This window comes from Bos indicus, chromosome 1, assembly GCF_029378745.1.
Source record: "Bos indicus isolate NIAB-ARS_2022 breed Sahiwal x Tharparkar chromosome 1, NIAB-ARS_B.indTharparkar_mat_pri_1.0, whole genome shotgun sequence".
In the NCBI taxonomy this organism is placed as follows: domain Eukaryota; kingdom Metazoa; phylum Chordata; class Mammalia; order Artiodactyla; family Bovidae; genus Bos; species Bos indicus.
Window position 1 is genome coordinate 59,547,115 of NC_091760.1, and position 17,136 is coordinate 59,564,250.

General features: G+C 39.5%; 1 protein-coding gene and 1 non-coding gene across 2 annotated transcripts in view; both read right to left on the reverse strand.

Annotated features, from left to right (window-relative positions):
• DRD3 (dopamine receptor D3) overlaps positions 1-3,035 on the reverse strand; it is a 60,122-nt gene extending 57,087 nt beyond the window's left edge. Inside the window, exon 1 of the mRNA XM_070788330.1 lies at positions 2,664-3,035. Within this exon, the coding sequence (XP_070644431.1) occupies positions 2,664-2,725 (62 nt within the window). The 5' untranslated portion in view covers positions 2,726-3,035. The remainder of the gene's footprint in view (positions 1-2,663) is intronic.
• Positions 3,036-16,305: 13,270 nt separating this feature from the next.
• LOC139185269 (U6 spliceosomal RNA) lies at positions 16,306-16,412 on the reverse strand. Its single transcript, XR_011568874.1, has one exon. It is a non-coding gene; the product is annotated as a U6 spliceosomal RNA (small nuclear RNA).
• Between the last annotated feature and the right edge of the window lie 724 nt (positions 16,413-17,136).

Below are 17,136 nucleotides of genomic sequence, written 5' to 3' on the forward strand. Positions count from 1 at the left end.
GGAACCACAGTCTGCCTGGAATATCTGTACATTGCCTTGTTTGGGCTCCTGGTTCCATACAAGACTTCCATTTGAGTTTGTTAGGAAGTTACTCATTAAGATTTATAAGGTTTTAATTATTTGTTTTCTTTCTTTGAGGACATGGAGTTAGGCAAAACACAACAAAAACAAAAACACCTTGCTTTCTCAACCTCCTTCTGAAGATAAGAATCACTACCACTTCTGGCTGCTCCTCTGTACTAGGCACTAGTACTTTACAGATATCACCTCATTTTAATATTTATAGTAACCCTGAAGGTGGATATTGATATCTTCTTTTTATAGATTAAGAAACTGAGACAGAATTTCAGTAACTTCCCCAGGATTGCACAATATAGGGTCTGAGTTGAGCCCAACTTTAATCTTGTGTCTTCCTAAATCCAAAATTTGTGACTTATTTAATGTATCTATGCTGACTCCTCTGGTGGCTCAGACAGGAAAGCGTCTCCCTATAATGCAGGAGACCCGGGTTCAATCCCTGGGTTGGGAAGATCTCCTGGAGAAGGCAATGGCAACCCACTCCAGTATTCTTGCCTAGAAAATCCCATGGATGGAGGAGCCTGGTAGGCTACCATCCGTGGGGTCGCAAAGAGCCGGACACGACTGAGCGACTTCACTTCACTTTCTTTCATGCTGGGGGTGGAAGTCACTGTGGACAATCATTTCCAGGTGACAACAGGGTTGCAAGACCAATCCCTTGTGTCACAAATCCCTGTCTTTTGCCAGCTCTGAACTTTCACTCAGTTACATCCTGATCTCTAGTCTCCAAGGCTTTTCTGGCTTGGGAATTCAATTCAGACTTGCTGTATTGCCTGAAAAAATTAATAATTATAACTAATTTATTCATTTATAAGCATTATTTTATTTAAACCTCATAACAACTTGATGAAAGAAATAGGTGCTATTATTATCCCCATTTTTGCAGATGAAGAAAGAAAGTAACAGAAAGGTTAAGGATGTCACTGAGGTCATACACCAGTAATTATGGAGCTGATTCAACCCAAGAGCTGTCTGTTTCCAGAGCCCCATGTTCTTAACTTCCCCATTATTCAGGTGAGAGAGACAAGCCAGAAATGGGGGCTAATTTTAAAACCTCGCTTTTTCAGAGTATCTTGTGCACATGACCTGACCAAGCTCAGAGAAGTCAATGCAGGTGCACACCGCACATAGAAACAGTGGGAGTTACATTGTCATTATTATTAGAGATAGTCTTTAGCATTTCTATGGCACCTTATTCTTGAAAATTGTGTCTAATTTATTTTCCTACTGAAGATTCTTAAGTGAATTGAAATCCATAGCTTACTTATATATTTGGGCACATTTACGTTGTTGGCAAATATACAGAGGAAAATCATACCTGGTTACTGAGATCCAGTAGCTAAGGTAATATAGTTTTTTCTTCATTAAACTTGCCCATTAAAGCAGAGCATCCCCACTTTCCATCACAAATTCTGGTATCTGAATATCCTACCATTCTAGTCAGAGGTAAAATGGGGAACTCAATGGATTAGTCAGTTAACAAGCAAATATTGATTGATGACAACTTCAACGTATTAGAAATTGAATTTAGTATTGGGTAAAATCTACTTGGTATTCGTTTTAATTCACATTCCATAATAAGCAGCCTTCTGTATAGATTCATTAATATCAGGTATGCATTTTGATGCTGTCAGTATTTACTCTGCTCAACACCTCTGCACACTGCTGGCCAAGCAGACCCTTGAAAATATTCAACTATAAACAGTGTCTGAGTAAGAATCTTTCTCATACTGTATCTGCTTCTCTTTGGTTACAAGAAATCCAATGCAGTATCAAGCAGCAATTCTTCACTCTTACCTAAGGACAGGCATTATACTGACCTTTTCATGTCAGTAAGCAAACGGCTTCACCTATAAAGTTCAAACAGGATGTAGAACGTGTCTAGATTCAGTTTCACTTTGCTATTGCTGCATTATTATTTGTGCATTCATTTTGATAGTATTTGATTAAACTGAAGGCATGAACTGGAACAAATGCCTAATTGCAACAACTTCCATTCACCCAATAAGCTACTGTAAGTAATGAAAGTCCCACAATTAAACAACAATATCCTCAAAATCATCTGCCATCATTAAAGAAAATATACACAATCATCATCTCAAGTACTGCATATCTCTGTTGGGAATAATTGGATTCTGACTTGGAAGCAGCCTAACTTAAAATAGACCATTGAAAACAGTGCCTCTCCAAACCCTCAGCTCTGGATTACCAGGGTGCTGAATTGGGGAGTTTAAAATAACAGACCCTTTCAATTAAGTAAAACCCTTAAGAGGAAAATAATCAACTTCCATACAAATCTCAGGAATAGTAACAGCTTTTTATTTTTCATTTTAAAATTCTGCCTTGATATAGTTTCTAGAGCCCATGAAGATTTAACTTTAGGGGAAAAACGAGAAAGAAAATACATTTCTACTGTCCAAAAAATGAGGAGACAATGAAAACAGTTTCCTCAGGGGTTCAGGTTTTTAAGAGAGGGTACAGAGTTGTAATGTATAGTCTCAGAGAACCACAGAACCCCAAGCTGCTTAAATAACCTCTTAGGAAAACACTGTGTATTAAATTAGAAATGAAATAAAATTACTTACCCTGAAAATTTCTTCTGATTTCTGGAGGCTGTGGGGCTTAGCACTTCAGCTCCTATAACCATTTACGAACAGCAGACATGCCCAAGCAAAGCAAACTTTGCCATTCTCAGGACACAGAAACTGTGGAAATGAACAGAAATAAAATCACCCATTTTTGCCTCTAAGGTGAAATCATTTATGTGCTGCTCTTCCAGCGTCCCTATTAGACCTTACTGCATGTTTCATGACTGCTTTTGAATGCATCATTTTCTCTAGAGGATTTGGGAGGGACCCTGAACTGAGTGTCGCTTGGGTCAGCCCTTCAGAAGCTCTGTCCTTGGTGCTGAAAGAGAAGTGTAGCAAGCAGAAGCAGAATCCGTTTTCTACCTTGCTTTTCTCTTTTCCCTCTGTGCCTCTATGTGCTTTGTGCTATGCTTTTTAGTACATGTGTATTTTCCCCTCAATGCTCTTTTGAATCTCAGTTTCCCACTGTCTTTACTTCTATGGCTTTAATTTATCTTGAATAATTCTCACCTTTCTCAGTTTAATTGTCATTCCAGCTTTTGGTGGGTGTAAAGATGATTGGTTCAGAAGAATGAGCAGATCAACAAATTGATACCACAAGTGGTTAATAGAAATCAGTACAATTTAAAACACAACTGACAGAATAATTGAACTTGGAGGTGTAAGCCTGTCTTGGAAAAGAAGGTTAAAGGAAATATATTACAGAGGAAGCAAAACCGAAGCATGTAACTGGTGATAAAGATGAAATAAGCTTAATACTATGAGAAATTTTAAATGTTTATTTAGCGACACTACTTGTTTTCAGAGAACTTTACAATAACATTTGCCAATTCATTCTTATGGCTCCTTTGAGGTATATGTGAGTAATTAAAAAAAAAAAAAACCAAATTTAGAACTGATTAAAGGGAGATGCAATGAAGGACAGTCAGTGAAAGTCAGTTTCTGAAGCAGCCCTAAAATTTAGACAATCTTAATTCATGGTCACCTGTTCATATAATGTTTAACCATGGAATCCTAACTATTCCCTACTTTCTTGTTTTTGATTTCTTTTCCTTCCTTCAGAAAGGGTGGGAACTGTTTCACTACCTTCTCCGCTGGCAGTGGATATGTTTGTCAGCTGCAGTGTGGACTGTCATGGGGAAGCTAGTCCTAGTTTGACTATGATAGAGATCTCTGCTGGCTAAGAAAGGCCGCAGCAGCAAGGTCTAAGTATGGCTATTAACAGCAGCCATCATTTATTGAGCACATACTAGTAGCCAGTCATTTTAATGCTATCTCTCTTTTAATCCCTTCAACAACTCTAAAAGGTAGGTAATGTTTTTACATCCCTAATTTATAAATAGGGAAATTGAGACTTAGAGAATTTCTGAAGATCACACAGCTAACATGTAGTAGAGCCAGGATCTGGATCTTGCCATCAACTATTTCTGGAGCATATTCTCTTAACTGCTATGCTACAGTTGTCTCAAAGGTGGAAAATTTAGATTTCTCAGGAGACTGACACATGTCATGTGTGCATGCATACTAATTCACTTCAGTCGTGTTCAACTCTGTGATGCTATGTACTGTAGCCCACCAGGCTCCTCTATCTATGGGATTCTCCAGGTGAGAATGGAGTAGGGTGCCATGCCCTCTTCCAGGGGATCTTTCCCCAATATGTCATACAGAATGATAATTATGATGACAAAAATGATGATATTCAATGATATAATATTATGGTGACATCATTTATAATGCATTCTCTAATTCATGTTCCCATCTGTATCTTACATAAATCCTCATGATGCCCATTTTTACAGAGACTGTTGTGGATTGAATTGTATCCTTTTCAAGTTCATAATCTCGTAATGTGACTCTATTTGAAAATAAGATCTTTAAGGAGGTGATTAGGTAAAAATGAGGCCATTATAGGGTGTCTAATCCAATCTGATGGATATTTTTATAAGAAGAGGGAGAGACACTAGTGAGACCCAGAGAAAAGGCCACATGAAGACACAGCTAGAAGGTAGCTGCTACAAGCCAAGAAGAGCCTTTAGGAGAAGCCAGACCTGCCAACAAGTTGATCTTGGATTTCTAGCCTCCAGAATTATGGGAAAATTAATTTATGCTGTTGAAGCCATCCAAGGACTTCCTAGGTAGCTCCATGGTAAAGAATCTGCCTGATAATGCAGCAGATAGAGAAATTAACTGACATGCCCAAAGTCACACATCTAAGCAGTCAACTCAGTCTTGACTCAACTTTCTCTCTAGTAGATTCCCTGACTGCCTTAGGGAATGGGCAGGGGAGGATGAATGAAGGGGTCCTTTTTGTCAGAACTTCAGTGTAGGTGACAGTCAGCAATTGCTCCTTTTATCTGGTACTTTCCATTCATACAACACTGAACAAGTTTCATTCTTTTAAGTAAGTGAAACTCTGATTCATGATTGGCGTTGAAGATTTTGAGATTTGCCTTCTGGGAAGGACTCCAGGACGCCTACAGAACAGACATGCTTGGGCAGAAATCAAGAAAAATATAGATCATTCTCATTTTCCTTCCAGGAACCCATCTCAATAGCATAACTGGAACAGCTCATGTACCAGTCAACAGTGCTTCATCAAGGAAGTCTTCATCTTTTGAACCTGAACTGGGAGATTTAGAGCAAGAGTTAAAAGGTGGTAGATTTCTGATACATGGACATGTTCAGGAGTTTTGTTTGAAAGGGAATTGGTGTGAATTTTGTGGTAGAAATACTCCTTTCAAGTCTTTGAAATTTGGCTCCAGGGTGGCAACTCTTCGGTTTCTCTACAGGAATCTTGCCTTCAGCACCAACCACTGAGTGCAACATGACTTTCTGACATCACTTTAAGCTGCCACAGAGCTCACACTCAGCATGACACTGTGGAGACCAAATGAGGCAATGTGGGGAGTCAATTTTCAGGGCTCTGTGTAAACAGAGGAACATTTTGTTTCTCTGTGTCAAGGTCAAGGTAGCTAGGATTTTTCACTGTAAACTGGTAGATTTGATTGTCATGATGATCTTAAATTGCATAAATACCATCAAAGGATAGCCCTTTGGCATGTTTTTGACTGGAATCAGACTTCCAGTTGCAGAGTGCAAAGGTACTCTGGCAAACGTAGTAAGTGGTCCAGATAGTATGGTCGCATTGTCCCAATCCCTGCTCCCATGCCTCACCAATGATGTAGTGGTCTTGCCATTAATGAGAAAGCCCTGGATTTTATGTTTGAATTCACTCTGCTACTGTCATTAAGTGTGCAAAAGAGAAAAATAGTTCAATAATTTATTATTGTTTAGTACTGTGCTCCAGTCTTTCTTCCTTCCTATCAGAGAATGGCAGCAAGTTACAATATAAGCTTCCCAGCCAATCAGATTAGTACCCATTCCACTGTTTTACAGGTAGTAGAGTAAGAGTAGGAAGTAAATCAGTGATATTTTCCTTTGTTTTTGCATGCAAGCATAGGTTTGTCTGCGTGCATCTTACTTACTTTTTATATTTCTGTCTTCACTTTTCTATATATTTTCTTCCTGTTTTTTTTTCATATCTCCATCAGATAATCTTTCATTCTTTAACCTTTTTCTCATTTTCCCCAATATTTGATTTCTTTTCTTCTTCCCCAAATTACATATAAATGGGAATGGGGATGGAATAGTATTAGAAAAATTTATCTTATCATTTATTTAAAAAAGAATTTGGGTTGATGAGTATGGCAGATTATATCTTCCAAAGAGGGCTTCCCTGGTGGCTCAGTGGTAAAGGGTCCACTTGCCAATGCAGGAGATGTGAGTTTGATCCCTGGGTCAGGAAGATCTGGAGAAGGAAATGGCAACCCAAAGACAGTTGCCCCACAACCCTGGCTGAGCTTCCAGCTGGAATCTAGCATCAACTCGTCAACCCTAAGAGTAAGTCATTTTCTAAGTGGTTATTCTGATCTCCAGTTGAGCGGTCCAGTAAATGCCATGTACAACAGAGACAAGCTATCTCTGCAAAGCTCTGCCCAAATTTCAGACTCATGAGCACTATAAATGTTTGATACTGTTTTAAGCCAATAATTTTATTATATGGCAATAGATAATACATTGAGTTCAGTCTTTATAGCACTTGTCATATTTAGTGTCCAGAACAGCGCATTTCAAATTCTATCAAATCCCATCACATTCTGAAGCAATTGCCATTTAATTATTTAGAGTGGGTTTTTTTGAGTCTCAGCTGCTGTTTTTGTAACTGATTTTATAAAACTGTGTTACTCAAAGTATGGGCCATGGACCAGGAGAAGATATGGTAACTTTACTTTGGAAGTTGTTAGAAATGGAGAATCTTGGGTACCACCCCAGACTTGTTGAATCTAGAATCACTGTCTTAACAAGATTCTTAGGTTATTCATTAAAGTTTGAGAAGCACTAATGTAAAGAACAAGCCTGTTAAAAGTTACAGATACAACAGAAAGAGTTTATTATTTATTTTCCATTTGTTTTTACCACTCTCCTGGAAATTAGGAGGCTGTATGTAGGGGGTAGAGTTGCGGGAGATGGAGGAGAAATGTTATGACAGAAAGAGAGATACCTAAGAAAGCAGAAGGGGCCGAGAAGCTCTACACTGGGTGTGGCAGGTTTCAACTGTTTTACATTAAGAGGTGGAAGGCATTGTGGGGAATAAGATGGAGGATTAATAGATGTTCCTTAACTTTTTCATAGTTGATAACATTCCATTATAGGATAGGTTGTGCTTTTTTTTTTTTTTTTGCAAATGCCTATGAAAAATATATGTTTATTTTGTAAAAATTGTTTTAAACCCTTTAGGATTTCCCAGGAGGAAACGTTCTCTCACATTAGAAATAAACTATTATTATTGTCATAAATTGAGGTTTGAGTGTTCACACACCATGCCTTTCTTGGGTAAGTGCCTTTATAATAGTTTGATCCCTGCCCTAGAGCACAAAGGAGCTCCTTTATCTTCATATCTGATTTTTCAAGATTCTCAGCATGTATAAAGTGTATCTGCAGTTCGTTCTCTGTGGGTTACATTTTCTAATCCTCCAAAGTTCAGTTCTCCCCAGCAGACAGGACTTGTAGAACTTTGTATGTTAATAACAATAATCTTGCATTCAGTGGTAGCTTTTGTCCCCTCCACAGCCCCTTTGCAAACTTGTCATTGATGTCCAGATATCCTACTGCAGTTCTGTGATTGAAATACAGTCACTCTCAGAGTAAAGAAAAATGACAGATTATTTCAAACTAGCTGGTTTGAAATAGGACGAATACAAGCATCCCAACAAGGATATTTGGTGTCACTAGAACTCTTGGGGGAGTTTTTAAAATTTCAGATTTATTGGGTGGCATGCCTATCCTAGAAATGCTCATTTCCTCCTCTTTTCTATCATATTTTCTCTTAAGAGAGGATTTCTCTTTCACATTAGTTTCAACTCTCTTATGGTTTAAAGATGTCATATTAAAGTGCTGATGGTCATCAGGTTCTGGTCATACTGGGATGCTTAGTAGAACCATAACTGACAGCTCAGGCACAAGAATTGTGCTTCTGTCCTTCTTGATCACACTCCTGAAATGAGGCACCAGAGAATTTGAATGTAGTCATGCTGCCTATGCCTTAGCAAGAGGAAAGGAGAAGAAAACATAAGCTATGCTCTGCTCTCCACAAAGGCATCCCACTACACTCCCCAAAATACAAAGGAGAGAATTAAACTTATTATTTTGGCTGGGGCTTTGGAAGACAACAGGAAACTTCCTTTTCCACTGAATTAAATGATAAGGAGTTGATTACTACAAGAAAATATGTACAGAGGTAGGTGACTTTATACTAACTCTTTAGGGGTCATTTCTATCTTCCTGCTCTGCCAGCCCCAGTATATAGGTCTTGATCTTAGTCTGGCTTGCCTCATGGTCACAAAATGGCTGCAGCAGCTAGAGGTGTTCATATTCTCAAACAACATCCAGAAGTGGAGAAAGAGACCTGTTACTAAGATGAGGAAACCCATTCCAAGTAGTTCTACACCAAATTCTTTTTGTGTGTCACTTTCCAGATTTATATCATATGTCCATGCTTCAGCCAATCAGTAGCAAAGGGAATGGAAACATTGCTATTGACAGATTTATTAGGACATTCTCCCTAGGCACAAGGGAAAAGCCTAGATAGCTGAACAAAATATGAGGTTTTGCTAATAAGGAAGAAGATAGGAAGTGGTAAATGACTACCCTTGAGATTAAAGTGAATTCTTACGTTAAACAGAATAATCTAAACCACCATGAGGAATATCACTACACATTAAAATGTTTTTTAAAAGAATGACGGTATCATCATGCTACTCTAATTCCATTTTGCAAATTTCATTCTTGTCTTTGTCCACATGCACACATACTTTTGCACAGTTGAAATTTTAATTTTGTAGTCATTGTTTATCATGTGAAATAACTGTGAAACACATCTTAAACATTATTGTTATCTTAAATGACAAAATTAGCCAAAGTGTTCGTTGCTCAGTTGTATCCGACACTTTGTGATCCCCATGGACTGTATCCCACCAGGCTTCTCTGGCCATGGGATTCTCCAGGCAAGAATACTGGAGTGGGTTGCCATTCCCTTCTCCAGAGGATCTTCCCGACCCAGGGACTGAACCCAGGTGTCCCACATTGCAGGCAGATTTTTTACCATCTGAGCCGCTAGGGATGTGATAACATTTTAATCCAGCCTCTGTCATCTAACTTTTACTATTCAGATGTTACTATCACTGTTATTAATATTACTGTTGTTATAGCTTCAAAGTGAAATCTTTTACTGTTATTAATGTTATAATAGCTTTAAAGTAATATTCATTTTAAGCATACCAACATGAAGCCTAAGGTTGTTACTAACACATAGGAAAAGTGATGGCAAGTAGCTGAAAAATCATCAGACTTGGAGTTGGAGACTAGAGTTTTATCTTGACACTGCTACATACTTGCTATGTACACTTTGATTGGTTTATCAACCTTTGGGTTTCAGTTCCCTTACTTGAAAAGATGAAGTTGAAATAAATAGATTCTAAGATAATTTTCAGTTTCCATTGTCCATAATTTTATGAATTCTCAAATTCTGTGGAAAGCATCTGTGCTTGGGCCTCAGGCTAGGATACTGACTTAATAGAAGCATAGAGATTGAAAACTGGTGGCCACATCATGCCTGGCCACATTAAAATTGGGTTTAGCCAGCACATTTTTCTGTAAAGTGAATGAGATTTTTTTTTTTTTTAAGATGGAGCACGCACTATGCATTTTGGCCACTTTTTTCTCAACTCTGTTGTCTTATACTCAGATGGTTCCGAATTTCATAGTACCCACTTGCCCCTGAAGGGTTTTGAGTTTGCAACTCCTGGAAGGAGGTGACACTGTAGAGATTCAGTAAATCACCCACCTGAACCCAGCACCGGGGTTTCCATGGAAGTCTCCCTTTAGAGGATTGTGAAAGGCAGCCTTACTCGTTCGCAGGATCTAGTGATGGTTTCCATGTTATGCACATAAACACCTTGTCAGGCACCAGAGACAGGTTGGGGAGGATGATTGATGGGAGTGGGCTTGTGAAATCACACCTGCTGTCACAGCAGATGGGAAAAAAAGCCGGAGTAACCTGTGGAATTGCTGATCTTTTTTGAAAATTCACTCCTAAAAACATTATTTTAGCTCTTTTACATACTTCAGAAAGAGTGGTATTACAAACCAGACTCTAAGGGAGCAACCACTATATGAGTTTTCAGGAATATAATTTCAATAAAATAGCAAGAAGCCTTCACCAACTGGGTGAACTGGTGTTTGAGCTCCAGGGTGGTGAAGCAATGCTTTCTTTGCCAAGCAAAAAAAAAAAAAATGTCATTCAAGCTGCAATTTCTGGCTGGCTGCCCACTGGGCATATAAGCCTGTCTTTAATAATGTTATCCTAAGCCATGCATTGGAGAAGGCAATGGCGCCCCACTCCAGTACTCTTGCCTGGAAAATCCCATGGATGGAGGAGCCTGGTAGGTTGCAGTCCATGGGGTCACTAGGAGTCGCACACGACTGAGCGACTTCACTTTCACTTTTCACTTTCCTGTGTTGGAGAAGGAAGTGGCAACCCACTCCAGTGTTCTTGCCTGGAGAATCCCAAGGATGGGGGAGCCTGGTGGGCTGCCATATCTGGGGTTGCACAGAGTTGGACACGACTGAAGCGACTTAGCAGTAGTAGCAAGCCATGCATGGTATTGCCTTTGGAGCACAGAATGCATCTTAGGGAAAGAGATGAGATAACTTTGCACAGAACAAACCAGTGAACAGGCAATGGGTAACACAGGCTATCCCCCAAGAAGGAATCCATGTGGATTTGAGAAAGTGTTCTGAGATCTCTGCTTTGACCTCATTCATCATTGGTTCTGTCCTTTACAACTTAGCCTTATGTTATCCTAATTTCACCTGATATGCATCGGAGAAAATTTATTCAACAGCTAGTTACTGAGTTTTCACTATGTTCACTGCACTGTTTTATGGAGTGCAGTGTGTGTTTGGTGAGTAGGATTTGCTCATGTGCTACAGTAAGAAGCAGGGAAGGGACTTCCCTGGTGGCCCAGTGGTTAAGAATCCACCTACCAATGAACAGGGTTCGATCCCTGGTTCAGGAAGATCCCACATGCCACAGGGCAACTAAGCCTGTGTGCCACAGCTACTGAAGTCCATGGACCTAAAGCCCATGCTCCGCAACAAGAGAAGCCTGCACGTTAGAACTAGGCAGTAAGCCCCACTCTCTGAAAGCAGAGAAAGCAGCACCCAGCAACAAAGACCCAGGGCAGCCAAAATAATGAATAAATAAACAAGTAATTTTGAAAAAAGAAGCAAGTGAAGAGTTTAACAGGACTAGGCAGCAGGCTTCAAGGTGGATGTGATTAAATTCAAACGAACCTTTCAGACAGAGCTATGTGTGAGGAAGAGAGAAAGCGCAGCCTTTGAGTGGAATTGGAAGACTTTCCAGAGAAGCTGGAAATTGATTTGGGTGCTTCAGTTAATGGGAGTTAGATTTGAGCTGGGATGTGATGAAGGAGAATTTGTTTCACCTTCCAGAGTCCAAAGTCTCAGGCAGTTCAATTTTTAATTTCTTCATTTATTTGTTCAACAAATACTTATTGAGCATCAGTTTGCTTCTAGGCCTGTTTTAGGCTTGGGGATACAGTGGATAATCATAACAGATAGATTCCTGCTCTGGTAGAGGGAAACAGAGAATCAAACAGGCTAAGAAAGCAAAGTCTCAGGTAGTGGTGAGCATTATACAAAGAGGTAGAATCAGGTGATGTGACAGTGGCTGGGTGACTATGGTAGAGCCGGTGTTTTCTTTGCTTCTCTGAAAAGGTGACTGCTAAGCTCCGATCTAAACAGAAAGCAGCCAGCCATGCTGAGGTCAAGGGGAAGAGTATTCCTTGCAGAGGGAACAGCTGGCGCAGAGGCCCTGAGATGAGTACACGTTTGGCACATTTGAGGAGGCCAGTGTAACTGGAGTGCAGTGGATGACAGGAGGGGTGGAACAAGGTGAGGCCGGAGAGGGAGTATGCCATATGTTAGAGGAGTTTGAATTTTATTCTGAGTGGGATAGAAGCCATTTGAAGGCTTAAGCAGAGGAGAAATGATATACTGGATTTGCAGATCTCTCTGGCTGCTTTATGAGCAAGAGAGGAAGCGGTGAGCAGGGAAGAGGCCACTGTGGCGATCCAAAGCACATGGCTGGTCTCTTGGACTCCGGTGGTGGGACTGGGGATAGGGGAGTAGTGAATCCATTTGGGTTACATTTTAGAAACAGGCTTGACAGGACTTTCTTATAGATTGGATATGGGTGTGAGGGAAATGGAGTTGCCAAGATAGTAATAGAATTAGACTTCATTATTAAGAATGTGCAGATTTCTACAAAATGCTTATGGAAACTCTGTCATCCATTATGAACAGGCCTGAGGTCTCCAAACAAAAATAAACATTTTGTGGAAATAAATGAAGACCAACTAAATGAGAAAACCAAAGACTGTTCAGAGCATGCTATGGCAAGGGAGTCAGCCACTGACATTTGCATTTTGGTAGAGACTCTAAGTTAGGCTGAGACCCAGCAGGCAGCTTTGTAGTGAAGAAAGGGAAGGCTCCTGGAATGCCCTGATTGGTGGCTGTTGTCCTGGGGAAGCAATAAGTGGGCTACCGGGAAGAGGGCATCCTGTGTGATTAGTTAGAGATGCATGTCTGACTCCTTCTGGTTGATTCTGAGATGGAGAAGGGACAAAAATTAGGGAATCTGTCAGTTATTAATCAAGTCCTGTCTGTTTCTGACTGAATGTTATTTAAGTTATTGTTTAGCTTCGATTATCTCCAGAGATGGCAGTCTGGCTTCCTACAAGTCTAACTTAGAGCCAACTGTCTTCTGGGGTTATTTATTGTAAATAACTTGTTGATTTTGTGGGCAGGTTGCTGCCTGTTTTTTATATATGGAACTTGTGGGCAAGTTCCATATATAAAAAAAGTTCTATTTTTATATACGGTCTGGCCACAGTCTGATTGTATATTCAGTCTTTCAGTATCTTGATTAAACTTATTTTTATTTTTGAAGCAGGTCATCAATGTCTATATATTTCTTTGTCCATGCTCCTGCATATCTATTTCACCTGTTCATCATTTCTCTGTTTCAACATCAGTTTTCTACTAGAGATTAAGCTTTCCTTCAGTGTCTCATATGCCTCTCACCTCTCCTGGGTGACTATTTTATGACAGATATAAGCTGATGTTCCAGTTCTAACCTAGGGTTGTCTAATGACATTTTAATGTCTGTCTATTCTAATTGTCAAAAGAACATGCTCTAGGGCTCAAAGCGTGGTTTACCAAGTGGGGCCACTTGGTGAACATTACTGGTCTGAGACGAGATAGATACAGAAATTGAGAGTAAGCATTCAGAAACCTTTGTAACAACTTGACAAAATAATTTTATATTTGTTAAACTTAACACTTTAATTTTAGCCTTTTTTTTTTTTTCTTCATTTCACCAGTTCAAGGTATGGGTTGGAAATTTAAAAGAAACCCTGAAAAACCCTGAACTTTCTTAACATAGAGTTGGAGAAGCACTGTGCTGGAGTTCTTGCAGCAGCCAGCTCTAGAATACTTGGAATGAGAAGGGAAATGAAGAGGGTAGCAGACAGTTAATGCTTACATGTGCGGTCAGAGGCAGTGGCAGACCTCACTGAAGAAGAGCTGCTTCTCCACCTGGAAGGCTCCTACCTCTCAGAGGGGTGTTCCCAAGTTAACTGGGCCTACACTGGACTTCTCTCTCTCTCCAGCCCTGCTGACACAGAGCATCCCTACTGCATGTAAGAACCTATATGGCTTGGTGCAATGTGGAGGGGGTGAGGAGGAACAAGAAGCTTCTGTCCCTGTTCATCCAAGTGACTGAGATAGTATATCCTAAATGATATCCCCAAATGACACAGCCAATGTGACTTTTATCCATCTCCAAGTCAGTGTGTTAGACTCAGTTTCCTCTTTTTGTTTCCATCTAACTGGTAGTTTTACACCTAGCTGTGTTACAGAAAACACTCCCTGCCAGGTCCCCTCTGAATCCTGAATTCATTATTCTTTCTGCCCTTCACATCTCTACAGACCTGTTGAGAATGCCAAAATTTCTGATCTTATAAAACCGTGTCATCAGTTTTCTGTGAACGTGGACTTACTACCTGGTTTTCTCTGTTCCTTTGAAGGGAGGCATGCTGTCTTATTTCAGAAAAGTCACTTCCTATGTTTCCTCCTTCCACTGGAAAGACAGACTTAGTCTTGGAGTGTATTGTAAAGAATTTTTTTTTTCCTTTTGAAATCACTCGAGTAAAAGAAAGTCTCCTCTTGCTTTCAAGTCATTTATCACTAATGTTCAGAGCAAAATCTGCTTCATGTAGTCATCCACAATGAAGAAGTAACAACTTTCCTAAGACTTGGGGGAGGCTTGTCTGCGCTCAGTTCTTAAGAAATTCCCTCAGGCAGGTATCTCCAATCAGCTGTAGTCTACTCATCAGTGATTTTCTTTCAAAAGAAACCACTTGAGGCTGAGCCAGAGGCTTGTCAAGTGCCTTAGTCCTTATGGGGGCAGGGAGGAAGGGAAGAAGTGTGGGTGAGGAAGGGGGGCAATAAAGGAGCTTATGCATCTGCTCCTAAATAACAGGAACCCTCTTCTGGAGGATGACTCCCTGAATACTAGGGGGAGAATGTTATTGTGCATAGTCCTTTTGTGCTGCTTTTGTCATTATTTGCAGTAACTGGGAGATACTTTCAGAATCCTCTGTGAATTAAAGGCCCGTATGTCCTGGCCTAGTTAGCAGTATGTCCTAGTCTAGTTAAAGGGTGTCAGGTGACATTGTGCTGGGTCACCAGACACATCCAAGGATGGTGACAAACCCTAGCAAAAGTGTGAACACTGAAATGAGGTGAGCTTAAATATCTGTGATCACATAGTCAATAAAATGTGTAGCATTATGAAAATACCTCAATTTTAAGTTCACTAAGCAAAGTGAGCTCCATAGCAGTCTTCATTACTTATGTAATAACCAAGACTGGCAGTAAGAGACAGTAAGACATCAAGTGACTTTACTTTCTTTTCCATTGGCTTATTACAGGATATTGAATATTATTCCCTGTGCCATACAGTAGAACCTTATGGTTTATCCATTCTATATACAGTACTTGCATCTGCTAGTCCCAAACTCCCAATCCATCTCTCCCCTGCCATCCCGTCATTTCCCCCACCCCCTGCATCCCTTGGCAACCACAAGTCTATTTTCTATACCTGTGAGTCTGTTTCTGTCTCATAGATAAATTCATTTGTGTCATATTTTAGATTTCGCTATAAGTGACATGGTATTTATCTTTTGCTTTCTGATTTACTGCACGTAGTATGATGACATTTAGGTCCATACATATAGCTGCAAATGACTTCATTTCATTCTTTTTTCTGGCTGAGTAATAGTCCGTTGTGTATGGGTATTTGCATCTTCTTTATCCATTCTTCTGTCAGTGGACATTTAGCATGCTTCCATGTCTTGGCTATTGTAAATAGTGCTTCTGTGAACATTGTGATGTATGTATATTTTTGAGTTACAGTTTTTTTTTTTTCCAGATATACGCCTAGGAGTGGGTTTGCTGATTGTATGGAAACTCTATTTTTAGTTTTTTTAAAGAAACTCCATACTGTTCTCCATAGTGGCTGTATCAGTTTACACTCCCACCAATGTAGAAGGGCTCCCTCTTGTCCACACCCTCTCCAGCATACATTATTTGTAGACTTTAATTGATGGCCATTCTGAAAAGTGTGAGGTGGTGCCTCATTTTGATTTTGATTTGTTTTTCTCTAATAATTAGAGGGACAGGGAGACCTGGCGTGCTGCGATTCATGGTATTGCAAAGAGTAGGACACGACTGAGCAACTGAACTGAACTGAACTGAATAATTAGTGATATTAAACATCTTTTCATGTGCCTATTAGCCATCTGTATGTCTTCTTTGGAGAAATATCTATTTAGGCCTCTGCCCTTTTTATGATTGCTTTTTTTAATTTATTTTTTTATTGATGGATAATTGCTTTACAGAATTTTGTTGTTTTCTGTCAAACCTCAACATGAATAAAAATACAGAATGCTTCACAAATTTGCATGTCATCCTTGTGTAGGGGCCCTGCTAATCTTCCCCATATCATTCCAGTGTTAGTATATGTGCCACTGAAGTGAGCACTGGGTTGGTTTTTTTTTTGTTATTAACTTCTATGAGCTGTTTGTATATTTTTGAAATTAAGCCCTTGTTGTTTACATCATTTGCAAATATTTCCTTTCTAGTCTGTAGGTTGTCTTTTCGTTTTGTTTATGGTTCCCTTTGCTGTGCAAAAGTTTATAAGCTTGATTAGATTCCATTTGTTTATTTTTGCTTTTGTTTCTATTGCCTTGGTAGACTGACTTAAGAAAGCATTGGTACGATTTAAGACATCAAGTGACTTTTAACAGTTATTGACCTTGTGGTTGGAAAATCTAGAAAGTTTGAAGTTAATTCAAGGTGAGGAGGGATAGCTAGTATATTGCAATGTTGGATAGTTCAACTAGGATTCAAAAGGCTGAAATAGAAAGCTTTTCTATTTACAACACTATAAAACAGTTTAAAATTATAAAACTTGCTCATCACATGTAAAATATCAATTGATCTAAAAGCAAAGGATGGGGAGATCTGACTTGACAAAACTTATGGTCGCAGAGAGTTGGACATGACTGAGTGACTAACACTACCTTCACACTTCTTCATGGTCTTTGGGGGAAATGATTGTTTGGATTATAAGTTTAAAAAGATTTAGCAGTCTGATTAAAGTAAAGGAAATATTCACAAAACTTCAAAACTGTGCAAGCTTAGGCAGTATAAACAAAAGTCTACAAAACCATGGAGGGAATATTCCCTTTGTCCCCCAGACAGT